The sequence below is a fragment of the Necator americanus genome, chromosome X (genome assembly GCF_031761385.1).
Source record: "Necator americanus strain Aroian chromosome X, whole genome shotgun sequence".
Classification (NCBI taxonomy): domain Eukaryota; kingdom Metazoa; phylum Nematoda; class Chromadorea; order Rhabditida; family Ancylostomatidae; genus Necator; species Necator americanus.
The window spans coordinates 21,764,716-21,783,247 of record NC_087376.1 but is presented as its reverse complement, the minus strand read 5'-3'; the positions used below and the strand labels follow the sequence as shown (position 1 = coordinate 21,783,247).

The following is an 18,532-nucleotide window of genomic DNA, read 5'->3' as shown; positions in this document are numbered from 1 at the left end:
AAAAAGGTCAAACAGACAATTTCCATTATCCGACGCTTGCTTCGTGAGAGAGTATCATTTTCTGAGCACATCGAATTGTTCCACGAGTCCCATCTTTGCATTCGCATCAATTCCGGCAACCACCGTCTACTGACTAGGTGTTTCAAACATCAACGTGCTGCGTTCATCATAAATAGCGTTGTTGTTATAGTTACCAGCAGTTTCCTTCTGTACGTGGTACTTACGATTCAAAGTTTATATCCTCTGCGATCTCGCAGTCGTATAAAGGCGCATCTTGACGAAGTTGAGCCAAATTTTTCCAGTAGATTGTTGTAGTTATTCCTCATTGCTAGCGCGCAGCCTCTTATCCTCTTTTCGCTTGTATTGCCGCAGTAGATGGTGTAGTTTTCGATAAAGATAATGCAGCGATCTCTCACATGTGTTTCCTCCAATGCAACAAACGGCGAATGGAGGTGTGGTTCATTAATCCAGACAGAGCGACTTGTTTGAGCTCATTCAACAACGATCGATAATCCAATGTTACGAGGCCGATGCTTTTGCCAAAAAAAAACCCATAACCTCCTCAAGCATTCGACTGATCAGGATATGCTCTGGCAATGTGCTGGAGAAGAGCACCTTTTACAATACTTGGGGAACATTCGACATAGAAGATTGCGAATTATATAGCTCGTACGTTCCCACACGTATACTGCGGGTGCGGGCGAAGGGTGTTCCCCGTGGATTTCTCAGCATGCCTCCGATCATGCTTTGCCTGAGCAATTAGCAATGGCGTGTATTCCGTGAAGATTCACAGCCGTTGCTACCTAACTAGTTGACTCTGCCTATTTAACCCTGACCATGCGCTGCATCACCGGACAAGATATAATTCACGAACTACTGAATTGTTTTGGAAAATCAGAAGCATCCACTGGATTTTCCGATGGAAATTTTAGAGAGTAGAAATATTGCAATGTAAGGCGATCTCAAAGTTCGTAGAAGCAAGAAAATCCTGACGTTAAATATGAGGAGAAGATGTTTCATAGGAATCACGTATAGGAAAATTTTTGTTGAAAACGGAACATTCCAACTTTTGAAAGTAACGGGTAAGCGACGATAATCGATAACTTCCAAGCTTTTTTAAGCCCAAGTAGTTTGCATGTGAAAATTACGAATAATGTAGCTACTTGTGAAACAGGCGAATAAATTGGAAAGGAAGAGAATAGTAAAAAGCTGGTCGCATGGATGGAAAATAGGAGCTTAAAAGAGGAACTTTCCGTTTCGCCAACCTCTTGAAAAAAAGTCTATTTGATGAGAACTTTAGATCTCCTTAGGTAACATCTATGCCTAACCCGCTCCTCTATCTCAGTAGACCACCACAAAAAAGTGTATTATTGAGTACATTGTTTTTTAATTGATTCCACAAATTCTTTCCATATTTCCTTGTAGCTGTGTAGTTCTCTGCATTCTCTGCGACTCTCTGGTCAGAAGAGTGTCTAAGACAAACATATCTATCCGATACGTAGCGTGCCGGAGGCATTCACGGAAAAGTCTACGGGAACCTCTTTGCCGCCTCCCCGTATACCCAGACGCCCGATTGCATTTAGCTAAAGCAAGGCTACCAGGAACAGGTAACAATCAGATTCGTAAATACAACATAAGTCCCACATTAGGTGGGAAAGTGGAGCCGCGTATACGACTCTGACTGCATTCGCTCACAATGGCCCTCCTTGTGCTAAATGCAATCAGCCCTTTGAGTATGCACTCTAGGTGAGTAGGAGACACATCACTTCGACAGTTACATTGCGGAAATCATCCAAATATTGCAAGAACATGTTGTCAACACACTGCAAAAGCCCAACTCAAACATGTCAAATGCCTAGAAAGAACATGGAATTTTGGGTAAGAACACGCCGTTTGCTTGCGCTGAACTCCCGGACATTGTCAATCTGTGGTACTCGGGTCATTTGGTGTTGATAGACAGTTCACGCGAGAAGCCATATCTCGCAGCCTGTGGAACAGTGATGAATGGATGGATTCTGAGCGATAAGGACAAAAGAGGTTGGACACTCTTATGTTCAATGACGACATCGGCGAAAGCGCGAGCAACTTTGTCAGGTGATAATACTATCCGGGCGAATAAGTAAAGTAAAAATGTGAGGGAAAGAAGGGTGCTTGCAAAATATGTAGCATAAAAATACAAAACAAATTGCAAAAGTGATTTTAATTGTTGAAGGAAGGCGGAGAAGTTTGGAAGCCTCGTGGCGTTTTAGCGCAAAACTTTGTCGTACATGCTCTTAATTTACCACCTAGAAGCTGGATCTTAACAGATCCTACAGGTGTGCGCATGTTAACTGGCTGCATCGACTTCGCCTGAGCATGATCACTTCTTAGCTAGTTGCTAAAGCTGTCAACTCATTAGATTTTCACAGGATGTTTCACTAGGCCCAGAAAGACATGAAATTAATGTCAACAAAATCAATGAAACCTCAGCTGGAAAAGTTTCAGAGGACCTCGGAAGCCAGCGCGGGGCAAAGAAGCACATCGATCAAATCGATATTACCTACATGATTGCCATTCGCAGTTAGCATAAATGAAACACGCCGAAACAGCTGGCGAAGCTTCAGCGAGCCTGCGAAAAGAGTCTATAAAATTAAAATCCACACTTGAACGCAATATGGCTGCCAGACCCGTGGTCAGTCCACGTAAAAACCTCCAGTAATGTGTTTCTACTGTCTCTGAAGCAGAAGTTGGTTAAAATCAATAAGAACCAGAAGCTTCTGTGACATCATCCACGACCGGCATAAAACGATGTTTTTAACACCCTCGAATGCCCCTACTAGCACGTTTTCATTCAAAAACCAACGTGTGCTGGATTTGCAGCGGTGGCGAAAATGCGAAAAGTCGACAAAGGTAGTTGGTTGCCCGTGGAAATCGTCCATAGGCTGCGCGTATTTGTGATCCAAAAATACAAAGGTAGACCCCAATCCTCGTCCGATTTTATAATTTTAGACAGCAGAAACCCGACCACTGTTTCAGGCAGTGTTTTCTTGCTCGCTTTGCTTCTCACCACTTCTCGAATTACCGCTTCCCTCAAAATTTAAAAAGTACTAGAGTTACACATGTATCGTAGCAAGAGATTTCATGGTATGCTACACTCGAAAGCGCTTATGCTTCAATGTTCGTCAAGTCACGGGAGGTTGAAAATTACGTAAGTCTTGAAGGCAGCGTTCGAGGAAATTTGCGAAGCTAGAATCTCTCTATAAGCACGTAAGAGCGGTGGCAAAAGTATCGCAGTGAAAACGCCCGAATCCCGCCATAAATCCAGAAAAATAGCGGCCAGTAGCTCCCTGAAGAATCAATTTGCTCAACACAGAAATGAGAGCCTGCGGAAACAAGACCGACAAGACAATTTAAGCGCCCTTGGAAGGTAGATCCTGAACGCTACAGCAACAGAATTATTTGATGTTGTAGAGAACATGCATGAACGCGGTGTTTACTGGAATCATCATTTTTGAGGTGTGCAACCCATTTATACAGTATGACTGAAGTGCAATGGGCATCTTTACGACACTTGATGATCTTATTCCAACATCTGGATTATCTGATCAAGAAGCGAAGCACTTGCCCGTAGTGCGCACCAACGTTTAGAAGTGTTGAAGCCAGCACCTATTTCCCAACCTGATTTTTGTATCAGCCACTACACAATAAGGTTGGTTTTATTCGGCCTTCTCTACAATTGGATTTTCGCGAGAAAACATGATACAACAGTCAATGTCGTTTCTTCCTGCACTCTGAACCTTTTCCTCAAGTTTGTGAAGTTGTACTTGTATAGTCGTAGTATGTATAGTATGTGAAAATTTAGAAAGTGAAAGTTCGATTATCCTTAAATTTTGGAATAATGACTGCAACTTACCGGGTCATAAATGTGAATGTATTTTTATGATTTTCAAAAAAGTGATGGAACTCCTGTACTTAGGAAATGTTAGAAACGTAGTGCTTTTAAGCTGCAAAAAAAAAACTTTTAAAAACTTATCGATCATTAATGCGAAGCAAAACCCAAGATTTTCAATTCTTTATTGCGGCAAACATTTCGACATTGTCGCCTGCGCCAGGGTGTGGGAAGTCACAACATTTGTGGCATATCTTCTCAAATGCCTCATCGAGATGAAGTAATCATCCAATAAGATAGCACATTCAGAAACCAAGAACGAAAAGAGCCAAAATCGTTGGGTTTACCAAAGCAGCCGTGTTGCCCTGATATTATCGGACCACAGTGTGATAGGATCGCTCTCGGATCCAATACTAATCAAAATGCGACCAACATATGACCTTATAGGCCGAAGCCCGCAAAGGTCTTGATACAGAGCCAGATTGTTGGTCTCACTCTTTCTGATTATTGATTTTTGGACATTCAGCTTTTATGAAAGAACTACCAAAGTTCTACGAGCCACAATTTTGGGTTCCAATGACTGTATCGTGGTTGCAATACAGAAAGTAGCATTTTCAAGATACTGTCTACGACGAGCTCCGAGAGGAATTGTTGAATTCGATTGTCTCATCCCATTTGAATGTTCTTTAATACAAATACAAAATACAATCGCATTCCTTACCGAATGGGCATAGTTTGGCTTTGGACAGTAGTGCTCGTACTTTTTATTGCGAATTAACTGCTTTGTGACAACGAAGTTGAACCTTGAGCATTCGTCGAAAAGAGTAATACTGTGCCCGATGAATAATAATAATAATAATAATAATAATAATAATAATAATAATAATAATAATAATAATAATAAAACACCTGTATCACCTGTGCTTACGTTGTTCATCGATTCGCTCGAGCGGGCACCAGTAAGACTCCCATTTATCCCCATCGCGCGCAAGTTTTGCCCAGTGGCATCTCTTCTCGCCAGGAACTCGAAGAGCGTCGTACTTTTCTTTGAAGGACTTCGTGAGGAGGTTTGACCATCGAGTCGGCGGGTGTATTTGATGTCGCATGGCATCCAATCACTTACTGCTCTGGCCCAACGATTGTCGTTGAAACGCATCACGTCTCCAGCCCTCCAATTTTGCTTTCGTTAGCATGTGCGGCAGCGTCTCTAATCTTCGATCGGTGACGTAGGAGTGAACTTCAAATCCCTTCTTTCACTTGCGTAAAGCCGCTTACTCCTAACACCATTCTTTCAATTCCATGTTCTATGACGCTGATCGTATTTTCCTCCTGCTTGCGAAACGCCAACATTTGTGAAGCGTAGGTCAAAGCAGGAAAAACGGTGGTGTTAAATAGGAGAGCATGAAGCCGGATGATCTTGGTCCTCTTCACTAGATCCTCAATGCTCTTGAATGGTCCCCAAACCGCTCGTTTCCTTCTGCCCAGCTCGGAGGTCAAGTCGTTCATCACGCTGATTTCCCGCCCTAGATATACATAGCTGGACCACTCGGATATGTTCTTTCCGTTGAGCGTGAATGGGCCATCAGAAACCCATCCGTTCTTCATAAGCATAGTTTTGTCTAGGTCCAGCCGAAGACCGGTCTTTTTGCACGTTTCAACAAATTCGGTCAACACTCGTTCTGCCTGGACGATGCTTCCTGTTATAAGAACGATGTCATCAGCGAAACGAAGATGGTGTAAATGCCGGCCGTCAACTTTCAGTGCCATGTCATCCTATTCCAATCTTCGCATCGCGTTCTCGAGAGTGCCACTGAATATTTTGGGTGAAATTGCGTCACCCTGACAAACCCCTCTCTTCCCGTCGATTATGACATCATTGTAGAGTGAATTTTGGTCTCGCGATATTTCTATGAGTTGCGATAGCGCGCGTATGTAGACAATCGTACTGAACCCTTTTCGAAACTCTGCTTGCTCTCTTGGCTGTCCCTTGGCTCATCTAATGTTCTTTCTATCCTGTTTAGGATTACTCTTGTGAAGAGTTTGTAGATGACAGAAAGTAAGCAGATTGGGCGATAGTTGCCGACGTCTTGTGGGTCTCCCTTCTTATACAGTAGCGCCGTTTTACTGGTTTTCCATTGTTTATTGTCATTCACGACTTCTACTCAGATCTTTTCGACAGCCATGTCCACTTGCCTCCTCACCAACTGAGGGAAGACGGACATGTCATTCCAGAGGTTCTCCCATCCAAAGTACGACATGCTATCATGTCGGTAAGAAATCGTACGGCACCCTGTCCCGACGGAGTAGGACCAGAACACTTGAAGAACCTTCCGTCAGTACTCATCAACACTCTGGCGACTCACTCTTACACGTTACCTGTCAGAATACAAGGTTCCTAGACAGTGGAAGATTAGCAAGACCGCGTCGTTGTATAAGAAGTTAGATCCACGTGACATTGGCAACTATCGCCCAATCTGCTTACTATCCGTCATCTACTAGTTCTTCACAAAAAAGATCCTTAGCAGGATTGAAAAAGTGTTAGCCGCAGGACATCCATGCGAGTAAACAGGGTTTCGAGAAGGATTCAGCACAAGTGACCACATTCATACTGTTTCGAAACTCATCGAGGTACCGCGAAAGTACAAGATGCCGCTGTGTCTTACTTTTAACGGCTTGAAGAAGGTCCTCGATTCACCTTTGTCGAATTAAAGAAAAAATTTGACTCATTTGAGAATAAAGCGGTCATGGAGACCTTGGACAACCAAGGTCTCCCATTGCATAAAAGCACGTCGTGAGCTATACAGCAACTTCACGACCTATATTCTCTCATTTCACGATGATGTCACAATCGACGTCAAGAGAGGGGTTCGACACAGTGACACAATCCCAACTCGAATAATCAGTGCCACTCTTGTGAACGCCATACGCGGATAGGAATGGGACTACATGGGAGTAAAGGTTGACGTTCGGCAGCTACACCATTTGCGCTTTGCTGATGACATCGTTCTGATAATATTTATCATCAGCCAAATTTGATTCCGCAATCAGCCGAACGAGTTCTGACCGAATTCCACGAGACATTCAGCTGAATCTACAAAAGAAGATGTTCACGCGTAACGGAAGGGTCTCGTATGCTCCATTCACTCTCAACGGAACGAACTTATCCGAATGCACCAACTACGTTTATCTAGGTCGGGAATTGAACATGATGAATGACCTGACCCCCAAGCTGGGCAAGAGGAGACGAGCGGCTTGGGGAGCGCATAAGAGCATCGACGATGTAGCAAAGAAGAACAAGAACTCCCGGCTCCGCGCTCACCTCAACACCACCGCACTTCCTACTTTGACATATGCTTTACAAACCTTGGCACTTCCCATGCAGGAAAAAATGCGATGAGCGTCATTGAATGCGCAATCGAAAGAGTGATGCTAGAAATATCCCGCTTCACACAAGGGAAAGACGGTTTAAAAAAAAAGTAAGTTTTATCTTACGTCAGCGATTGAAGATTAGAGACGCCCCGGCGTTTGAAAAGGAAAGTAAAATAAGATGGGCCGGACACGTGATGCGCTCTAACGACAACCGTTGGACCAGAACCGTGAGCGACTGGTTCCCCCGCGATATTAAGCGCACTACAGGAAGACCACCGACCCGATGGTCAGATTTCTTCCTTGGCAACAATGCAGCAACAAACAACAAAAGACTCCACCGAAGATCCGGTTCAAAGTGATTCTTCCGTGAAAGCTAACTCTAACGACAGTACCATGAAAGGCCAAGTAGTGCTCATGACTGCCGAGGCAAGTATGTAGATTAACAAAACAGGCCAATATGAGCAAGATCTAATAATTTTTGATATTGGTGCACAGAGAACTATAATAAACGAACGTACGGCAGAGGAATCTAGACTCCTAAAACAAAAAAAAAAAACAGAAATATGCACCATGTCTGGCATTGTTGACCACAATGAGAAATTCAAAACGTTCTTTGTTCCATAGAAAATCTCTAGTTTCTGAAAAAGTGTCTCATTTAACCGTTCAAACAATACCCGTGACAACTAACGGTTTTCGTTCAGCATATCTTTTAGAACAAGATAAGCACTTTTTTCAAGATAACGAAATTTGTTTCTCCAATCCAACAGTGAGGGATGAACACCAAAATCCACAAATTCTAATTGGATTAGATTACTACTACGAATCTTACGAATCTGCCATGAGCAGCACTAAAACAAGGCTACCATCGAGACTATATGTTGCCAGAACATTAGTAGGTCCAACTCTTCATGGTCGCAGTAAAAGCGCAGTAAATCTAAGTAGGCGAAGAGATTGCTCATAGTCTTACGCTCGTTCAGGAGCCAGGTGAAGCGAATGTACTTCAGAAGATTTTCGAATTGGAAGAATAATAATTTCTACCAATGAACTTTCAAATGACGAAAAGACATTTGAATATTTCGAAGAATACTCGAAAACTATGTCATTTAAGGACAGTGTTGTGACTGCAGCCTTTCTTCCTAAGGACAATGTAATCGATAAATCCGCCAACTACGCGATGGCATACCGTAGGCTCAAGACCTTACAAAAAAAGCTGGCCTCCAACAAAGAGCGAAGGTCGTGAAACAGCAAAATATTGAATGATTACCTCAAAGATTCCAGAATAGGAGAGGTACATGAACCAAACAAAAACGCCGCTGGCGTCTATTATATGTTACACTCTGAAGTGTGGAAACCTTCAAAAACCAAACCTCTCAGAATCGTATTTGATGCATTCTCGAAACAAAGAGGTAAACTATCATCGAATGTAATTATGTTTTCTTGTTATGCCAACGAGGTTTAGGTAAAACTTTACTATTTGTCTGACATTTCGACAACTTCGTCTTTATCACAGACCTGAAGATGGTTCGAGGTCTTCGATGCCATGCATACCCCATCACACTCCTCCCTCCTTGCTAAGCATCGATATTGTTCTAAGTTCACCGCGAAAGACTTTCAAAAGGAAAACAAACTGATCAGTCTCACCGACTAGCGGGGCTGGTGAACCATCGCGCTCTTAAAGATTGTCGCCAAGGCGAATGAGATCTACGCACTGTGCACTATCCTTAAGTACTGATGTCTGGATAACGTTAAGGAACTGCATGTGGGGCAATCTTATAGTTCACAGAGTGTTACGAACGGCAAGAAGTCATTGGTAATTGATAAGCACTCATTTTTGTTATTCATGGCTGGATTCCCAACGGAAATCCAAAATGCTTCCAATGCCTTCCTAGCAGACATTTCTTTCTCGTGCGCTAATATCGTAAACTTTACTTCAAACTCATTTCCATCATGCTTCTCATTTTTGTGCCTCCCTAACGGTATTATCGAACTCCCACACCTTTTACCAACCAAAAGTTCCTGAGACGCAGTTTCAGCATCTTTCCAGTCTCTCCAATTTAAATAGCGTTGCACGTTAGACATTCTATTTGGTGGATGACTCCGATTTTCGTGCAATATCCAGTCTTAGGGAATGGACAAACAACGCAACACTCTGACACACATTGTCTATCGTAGAATCTGTTGCGAACTAACTGTCGCTTGGTGTTGTCGTTCGGGATGTTCACCGATACAGCATCATCTTGCAACTGTACTCGCAAAAGAGTTCGGTGTATAGCAGCAGTTAAGGAGTCAGGGACGAAGGGGATGCACAAAGGAAGTCTACTTTCAGGAGGGATTCTCACTATCTTGTTTGCAGTTCGAGATTGGGTGTTAGATTTTGATCTCGTGTAACCGTTTGAACTAGCTATGCTTGTGGCTAGTTCTAATGATTCCTCCCGTTCTCTATCCCCTGTGCACACTGCTGTTGCTGTTTGACCATATTTCGGATAATTGCCTTTTTCATGGCGATAGGATGAGCTGACGTTGCGTTTATCAGCATGTTTTTCGAGCTTTCCTTGCTTTCAGCTTTTACACTTGCAATGACATGATGCAGTTTTATTTGCGCATTTAAATAAAGCAGCCAACCATCTTCTGGTTGTTCTCGAGTGAGTTTTATGTACTGCGATTGTTCATTCAAAATTCTAAAGCAATCGCCTATTTCAGATTGTGTTGATGTTGCAATAAAGCAATCATCGATATAACGCATCTGTAGAAGACGTTCTATCACTGGTTGTTCTATTCTGCTCATAAAGCAAATGGTAAGAACTGGAGCAAGCCTTTGGCCTATAGCAAGTCTTCTTATTTGCGAGAATTCTATTTCCATATTATTCCTATTCCTGACCATTTAAAAATGTTGCACTGGAGGCATTCGTTGATCAGGATCATTATTTGTTGTTTGATCAGGCCAAATGTCTCTATACTACGGCCGTGTCTGTCTAGCATTTCAGATAACGCTAGTAACGCCTGTTTGTTATGAACATTTGTGTACAAAGACGTCATGTAAAATTACTCCATGACACAATTTTGTTTGAATCTGGCATCAAATGATATAGCACCCCACTTTCAAATGAAATAGTAAGAAGCATTTATGTTCATAACATTTTATTGACAGGTGTAAGGAAGCTTTGAAGACGTATGTCGAATCCAAAGATCTTTTGAAAAAAAAAAATGGTGTGAACCTACGAGAATATGTGTAAAACTCTCAGATAGTAAATGAAGGAATCCATGAGAAAGACAGATCATCTTCTGATGATATCAAATTCTTAGGTGTTAAATATAACATAGAAACTGATGAGTTCAACGTGAAAGTAAACGTGAAAAGAAGAGGTTAATTCTGTTCATCTCTACCTGTATCAGCGTAAACGGACGACCCCGAACGATGTTTCTTGTGACGTCCTCTATTGCAGCGCGTCACCCTTGCCTTCCCGCCTGCGATTCGTCGAAAACCCAACTGGACGAATCGCAGAAAGGGCGGGGCGCAACGGTTGCGCATTGCAACAGAAGCCGTCGTAAGAAACAGCGTTCTGGGGTCGTTCGTTTACACTGATACAGGGAGAGATGAACGGAGTCACCCTACTCCCCACAATCTATGACCCCGTATAGGCACTACCCGCCTTAAACCCGTACCACCCCAAATTCGCGGGGTGATGCCTTTAATAGTAGTCTCTGTGTTCACTTCAGCATACAACATGCAGAAATGGTATGCGCGTCAAGAGGCAAATGCCTATTCGAATTTAGACAAGAAATACTCCTTAACAGAATAGATTCGAAAATCTGTATTCACATCAACCATTTAAATAGTACAGGGAGTTTGATAAGGGTGAAAAATAACGACATGAAACTCAGTTGCGGCAAACTTTCACTCTTCTTCACAAGAGACACGGTGCACAAGTTTTCTCGCACCATAAGATGTGCTCAGATGTAATCCAGCACACAACGCATGTGTAACATAATGTACCCGAATAATATAAAATAATTAAAAATGCACATGGTAACAATCAGATAGCGGGATCAGATACATATGACCTTCAAGCTGCGTTCCTAATACAGCGTCTGCGGCGTTTTGGATGCGAAATGCTCCTTGCAAATTTGAAACACAGCAAAAAAACCAATACTTTTTGACCGATTGTGCAGCTGTTTGCTGGATTTCGCTTAAAAGTGAAGATACTAATATAGGTGGCCTTCACCTAAGGTTGAATTTAGGGGCGAATTTGATAGCAGCTACAGCAGTGGGATTTTGTTTCCTAACGACGCCACAAACGCGGCGACACCCTAATGAAATCTCAAATGAAGTAAGTGCATAGTAGAAGTTCCATTATCCCATCTTGATTAGGGTGGGCAGAAACCGTCCACACTCTACAAGAATAACTAAGGAAGCTCAAAAATGTGGTGTTATTTGCGTGAAACGCTGTAAATTTCAAACCTGGTTGAAAAATTGGCGACATTAGCAAGCCCTTTGAACCACTCTCGGAGTTGAGCTGTGATAGAAGAAAATGTCAATTCCGGACCCTGAAAGTGCGAACTTCCAAAACATTATTTCCTTAATTTCAAAAAAAAAAAGAACAACAATAACTTTATTCAAATTACTTATAAAAGAATGAAGCGAACTACGGACAAGCCTACAAAGGTCCACAAGTTCGTATCTAAAGTCGAAACCGGATGTGAGAAGCTCTGTCCTTTCAGACCGATGCTAACAGAACCTGCGAAAAGAGTTTGCGGCGCAGCTTTCAAGCTGAAATAGGAGAAAGTGTCAATTCCGGACAATTCAATTTGGTGATTATAAAGCGCGACAGTCGAACCGGAAAGCATAATCGGTGGTCAAAAACGCTAAAAAGTGCCAACTGCAATTCTGCTGACGACGTCACCCGTCGCGAAACCGAAACAGACCCCCCTTCTTGTCACCGGAATAGACCTGGAAAGGCAATGAAATGAGCAATATATGCGAAGGTTTGGAAGGCTCCTATCAGAATCAGAAAAGGTTCCACTACTATACAAAGAACAAAATTGTCCACTTGCCCTTTCGAAGCGAATTCCCACAGACGCTCAAAGATCAAAATGAAATCATCTGTCACCTGTGCCCCCGTTGTTCGTCAATTTGTTCAAGCGGCGTCACTAGTACATCCATTTGTTCCGGCCACGCCCAAGAGTTGTGCAGTGGCTTCCCTCCTCGCGAGGGTCTTGAAGAACACTGTACTTTCCTTGAAAGGACTTCGTGAAGAGGCCTGACCACCAGGTCAATGGTCTTCCTCCAGTGTGTTTGATATCGCATGGTATCCAGTCGTTCATAGCTCTTTCTAGTCCAGCGACTGTCGTTAAGACGCATCATGTGTCCGCGCCACCTAGTTTGACCTCCTTTGCATATTTGGCAGCGTCGTCGATTTCCGATTATTGACGTAGGACTGAGCTTGGAATCATTTCTTTCAGTTGCGTGAAGCGGTATACTCCTAGCATCACCCTCTTGGCTCTTAGCTCCAACAACGTTGACCTCCTGGTTTTCTCCTCATTTTCCTCCTGCTTCCCAAACCCCGTCTCTTCCGGAGCATGGGTCAGAGTAGTAAGAATAATGGTGTTGGATAGATAAGGACGGTGCCGGATGTCCTTGGTTCTTTCCTCGATGTTCTTCTATGCTCCCGATGTCGCTCTTTTCCTGCTCGAAAATCAGGTCGTATAATATGTTAATTTCACTACTCAGGCGTACATAGCTGGAGCATTCGGATATATTCGTTCCGTTGAGCGTTGCATAGGGCAGAAAACCTTTCCTGCAGAGGTTCAGCAGGACACCGAATATTCCAGACGTTTCATCGAATTCCGTCGACGACCAACATTCGTTACGCCTGACTAATGCTTGAAGTTATTAAAAGGATGCCGCCAGCTACAAGAGAATGGTGTAAATGCCCGTCATCAAATTTCGCTCCCTTGTTGTCCCGTTCTAATCCTCGTAATGCGTTCTCGAGAGTGGCGCCGAATATTTTAAGTGGACTGTGTCACCCTGACGAACCCCTCTCCTCACGTCGATTGTGAAATTACTGTAAAATGGGGAAATTGTGGTCGCGAAATTGTTATGTAACCCATGAGGAATCTCTGTGTATCCAGTAGGAACGGCCTGGTTGTCCAATACGTCCATGACCGCTTTCGACTCAACTGAAGCGAAAACCTTTTCCAATTTTCTTGGAATTTTGATGGGACAGAGTTAACTTTTTCTTTTGGTCCTCTTTTGACGAAGTTATTGGCGATCTCCTAGGCCTAACAGTGCGAACAGAATCTAAGCTTTTTTTGGTTATTAAATTTCCTTAAATTTACTTTTAAACTGTTGTACACTTCGTGGAATTAAATTCTTCATTTTCTAGTCGTTCCAAATTTGCATCTCTTGAGTGCATGGAAAATGGTCGGTTTTAAATTGGCCATGATACCGTACTCGAATATGACAATGTGCCCTTAGTGCGCAGGCGTAAGACACAAGGTATCGGGGGAGGAGGGGGTCGTATTCGAGAGGGTCGTGTCTCATCACCATGCTTGATCTTGTTCTTCACGTATTTTCTGAGGCCAATTTATGCTTTGAAATCACTAAGAATGACCTTGTAGAAGGTATTATGCTCTCTGTAAAACTTCTCTAGGTCGGCTTAGGATTTGACCGCGTATTAAGGAAGAGACGAAGCAACAGTGCTGTAGTGAGTAGTGACGAAAAGAGAAACAAAGAGAAAGACGGTGAACATTGCTCTAGCCAATGAAAGGGTTTTCCTTTTTGTATCCTACGGAATTCGACGGTACTTGGGTCCTAGGGGTAATCGACAACGCCGATCATGGATATGCTCAGTCCGAGAGCAGATATCTTCTAGCAGTGATCAATTTCATGAATTTCCTGCGCTTTCGCTGCAAATCTACAACTTAGAGATCGTGTGATGCTGCGAGGACGGAGATGTTTGATTGTGGATATCGTGGAATGTCGTGAAAGGTTAAGGCTTAGCCATATAGCCAGCCACATTATTGATATTGGCCTATCTTTGCTAAACTTTTCTTTTTCACACTTAACAACACTGATCACAATTTCTGCATTTGCCAAGAAACTTACGTACTTTCTATTCCACGTAGTGGAAAACTTTCTAAGGTAATCTACAGAAACACCCTTTTCTGCTTGATATTCCAAGTTAGGGTTTCACGACTTTCACGTAGTGGAAAACTCACAGCGAGGGCGTACAGATTGGATAGTAGATTCCGGAACCCAGCGTAACTCGGCTCATCTTTCCCAAGTCGTGGTTAGAAAAACCACGTGGGAACCGCTTTAGTTCCTACCAGTTACGTTAGAACACGCAATCTTGTACACGCTCCGGTCCCCTCAACAGCTTATTAATTGCTTTTACTCAAATAGGTTGTTGAAAAGACATAATTGATCTTCAACCGCTCTCACTTGGATGCGGTGCGTACACAAGGAGTGCACGTTACAACTGAAATCGTCGTAGAAAGCGGCACCTTCTAAGCCGTTTTTGACAACGATTAGGGAAGGATGGGCGGAACCACGTTGTGTTCCGCAATCTACTACCCAAGCTCTACGCTTTCGCTATGTGTTCCGCAAAAAAAAAAAAACCAAAATCGTGATACGCTACCCTCTCTATTATATTAGTATGTGTGTGAAAAATAAAGATGCTAACATGAGCAAGAGGCAGGGGACTCGTGCTGATGTCAAAATTATCAGAATAAATAGCAAGGGAGAGTTCAAAAACATTAACTCTGTTTTCCTCTCACTTTTTGTAAGGACAAATACTCAAGAATGCTGGCGGAGAATACATGTGAAGCAATCGTTGCATTCTGCAAACTCTATGCGGTAGACTCGCAGCTGAAGCGCAAAAATTTGACAAGAACGATCTTTGCTGGAGGATATCGTGTACAAGCTACGCATATCGGTAATCAGCATCGTCGCCTACTCCTAAGAGTGAAGCTCCAGTCGTAATCTTGAAATACAAATGGAGGAAGAAAACCATCGCCTTAGAGCAACCCTGCGCGTCTTCCCCGTTTTGACTCGTTCCTCATCACCAGTCACTACAGCACTGTTGAAAGCGTTGTCTCATCCATCTGTTCAAATCTCACATCTTTGTCGCAACTTTAATCGCTGGCTATAACTGAAATTCCACCGTGTAATGTACGGTGAAAGGCCGTGATCAACAAACAATCATTCAACTACTTAATTTTTAGATCCCTTTAATCTTTGAGTGTTCGTGAGAATTCACATTGGATGAGCCAAATTTGACATTTCATATAGCAGGAGATAAATATTGCAATATTTCCAGTCGATCGTAGTATTACCAGACACCCACCATCAATCTTCAGGTGACTGTTCCGCAAGAGAACAAGAGCAACACCAGCGATATGCGACAATTCAATGAAAAAAACACACTTTATCGTCACGCGGACGCACGGAGAAATGGCTCCATCATGGAATGTATGGGGTTTTTTCTTTCGCTGCACACTCATATGGCGTCCATCTCGCCGAATCTGATGGAATCCTGACACCACATATGGTCCTCCTCCGCTTCACCACACATAAGTTCCAATAAGTTCCGCTATGGCTACGTTATGCCTCATACAAGCCAAACAACAACGAAAGGAAGAAGAGAGCAAGAAATGAGGAACGTTTGCCTCTAAGGTCGAAGCAAACGCCGCACCCACCAGCAAGAGAAAGAGGGAGAAAGAGAGAGAGAAAGAGAAAAAGACAGTGTCAGCGGTCCACTGATTGTCAACTCGCACGTACGTCTTCGAGCGCAAATGTAGACAAGCCAATGAAGCACAATAGCGGCGCAGATTTCGTTTCGGCGATTTCATTTTACTTTATTTCTTTTCAGAACTTTTCTATCACGTGGTGTTAGCAGGTACAGCTTCCGCCCCATTTGTACCGTTTGGTTGCAACCCCTCTTCTAACAGTTGTTAGCGCCTGCAACACCTATGATAAGCAGAAGGGGAAATCCTCAGCATCGGGTCGAAAAATTGGTCATTTCAGTAACAATACTACTTTTTTCAAACTTGAATGGGACAGGAACTAAAAAAGATTTGCATACGGCGGAAGCACTAATGCAAGAAAAGAATACTTTAAATGATTTCATTCCATGAAACAAATGAAATAAACTTCTTTTGTAAAACAAACCTTCATGTAAACCTTTTTTGTAAAACAAACCTTCATGTAAACAAACCTTTTTTGTATAACAAACCTTCTTGTAAAGTCTGAAAACTGCGTTTTCAGACTTTACATGAAGTTTCAGCTTGTAGATATTTTCAATCCCCTTTGTTTTTGGTGTCTGTGGTCTTTTTGTCTATGTCTTGCTTCCAAGATTTTTTCTTTGAAAGAGCAGTTTTCTGCTACTATCCAACCAATTTTGGAGACAGAAAGGGAAATCAAACTCCCTTCAATTCAAAGTTAGGTCTAGCGCTTTCCAAGAAGTAAATGAAATTTGCCGACAATGAATACTTCCCTGAACATTGGATCTTAAAGTTTGATTTAATTTCCGTTTTTTGTCTGTGCGAAGGCATGAGTACTCATTTGTGTTACCGAATTTTACCACTTCCCAACCTCAAACCCCTGCTCAAAAAAACTTAGAACCAAATCAAAACTACTGAGGCACTTCGGCTCTTGTGATGCTATTACATAATGTAACATAACGTCGTTTCTTCTCCTGTTACTAAAGCTAAAACATTGGCGAGGCTAAGAGCGGGTGTCCAGGTACTGTGTCAATGCTTGATAAACTGTGCGAATCAAATGAAAACGGCGGTGAATTTAATTATGTTGAAAGAAGTCCGCCTATAAAAAACAAATGGAATGGAAAGAAAACTAATCAATTAAAACAGGGATGTAATAAACGAGGAAGAAAATGAAAACTCAAATTAAATAAGTGATAGTAATAAATAAGGAGATCAATGCAAGAACATATGGAACAACGAGAAGAAAACTGGACAGAGGAAGAAGAAAAGATGTAAGCTATACAGTTACTTGAAGTAATTTTTCTCAGCTGCAAGATGAAGATAGAAAAGCCTAAGTTCCACCTTCATCCCATACTCAGTTTGAAATCCGGAGATCCTTTCATTCTTGGATTAAGGCTTACTGTGATATTCTCTTCGTTTTTTGTTTTTTTTTTTGAGGTAGGAGTACGTGAAAAACTGTAAGGCACTCATTTTCTACCTTTCTCCGAGTTTATTCCTCTGAAGCAACAGAGGAAGTAGTTACTTTGGGTACCATTTTGAATTTCGTGGCGCGCTAGCATTGGTCCAAGGGGCGGAGCTTGCCGCAGCCGGGTGTAAGTTTAGATACGAGTACTTTCTCAAAAGAGGATTCTGAAAACAACACAAAATTCCTGGATATACAAATGAGGCACGCCAAGCAGAACAATTACGAAGCAAAATCTGAAGAATTGCTGAAATATGCGAGAAAAAAAAAAGCTGAATTGCTGAAATACAAATGTACGAGGAATGAATAATTCGAAAGCCACTCAATGATTAAATACTTCATCGTCCAGTGCTCGCCAGCGTCTACGTTTGGCGCCCCGCCTCTCCGCACTTCGCGTCGAAATGATTGGTCATCGTGTGACCGGTGTGGTGGCGAATTCTAAGACATCGCCGGTTCAGAGGGTTGGCATGAGGAAATGGAACTGAAAGTGTATGAGTAGTTTTTTGGACATCTTTATGGTGCAACCTACGGACACTTTCACACTGCGTATCTAAACTTGATCCTAACTAAATCCACTTAGACGGCTGCGAGGCCTGTCGCGTAACTTGACGGTAGATCGCTTCTAGCTCTACCGTGCTTGGGGCTTTTTGGTGAAGGTAGGTGCCTTCGATCAACTAAAGCCATCTGTGCAAATTCGTGTCGTGTTGCAAGTGTTTGGAATTTGAATAATGAGAAGAGATCATGACCACTCCTGCTGTTTACTATCCTCTGTTCAGCACAGTTTCACTGACCTTTTGTTTCTAGTACTTCTTTCACTGTGAATATAAATTTGTACTCAACATCTACTAACGTTTATCTAATGTCTTGCACACAACATCGTTGGCTGAATTACTTTACTTAACCGGTGGGCTGATATTATCAGCCTGACGCGAATACCTGCATCTTTGCAAAGGCGTGTCGTCCTTGAACATAGCTCTGAGCAACCCTCTAGATCTTCTGCGAGAGTTTGCACAGAATCAATCCATTTGTCGCTATTCTATAACTTGCCAAACCTTACGTCTCGCCTGAACTTCCTATCCTCGCCGAGTGTCCTCAGGTCCTCTTTCACCACC

At 42.6% G+C, this 18,532-nt stretch overlaps 3 protein-coding genes across 3 annotated transcripts in view; all 3 read right to left on the bottom strand.

The window, feature by feature from the left end:
- RB195_024684 (uncharacterized protein) overlaps positions 1-11,718 on the bottom strand; it is a gene marked incomplete at both ends in the record, with an annotated part of 59,037 nt that extends 47,319 nt beyond the window's left edge. The window contains one exon of the mRNA XM_064212552.1: positions 11,697-11,718. Within this exon, the coding sequence (XP_064068433.1) occupies positions 11,697-11,718 (22 nt within the window). The remainder of the gene's footprint in view (positions 1-11,696) is intronic.
- Positions 4,398-5,024, bottom strand: RB195_024686 (uncharacterized protein; the record flags this gene model as incomplete). The annotated part of the gene is made up of 1 exon (XM_064212556.1): positions 4,398-5,024. The coding sequence occupies one exon, from the start codon at positions 5,022-5,024 to the stop codon at positions 4,398-4,400; it is 627 nt and encodes a 208-aa protein (XP_064068435.1).
- RB195_024685 (uncharacterized protein) lies at positions 5,108-5,635 on the bottom strand (the record flags this gene model as incomplete). The annotated part of the gene is made up of 1 exon (XM_064212555.1): positions 5,108-5,635. One exon carries the CDS (start codon positions 5,633-5,635, stop codon positions 5,108-5,110), a length of 528 nt encoding a protein of 175 aa, XP_064068434.1.
- Positions 11,719-18,532: the final 6,814 nt, after the last annotated feature.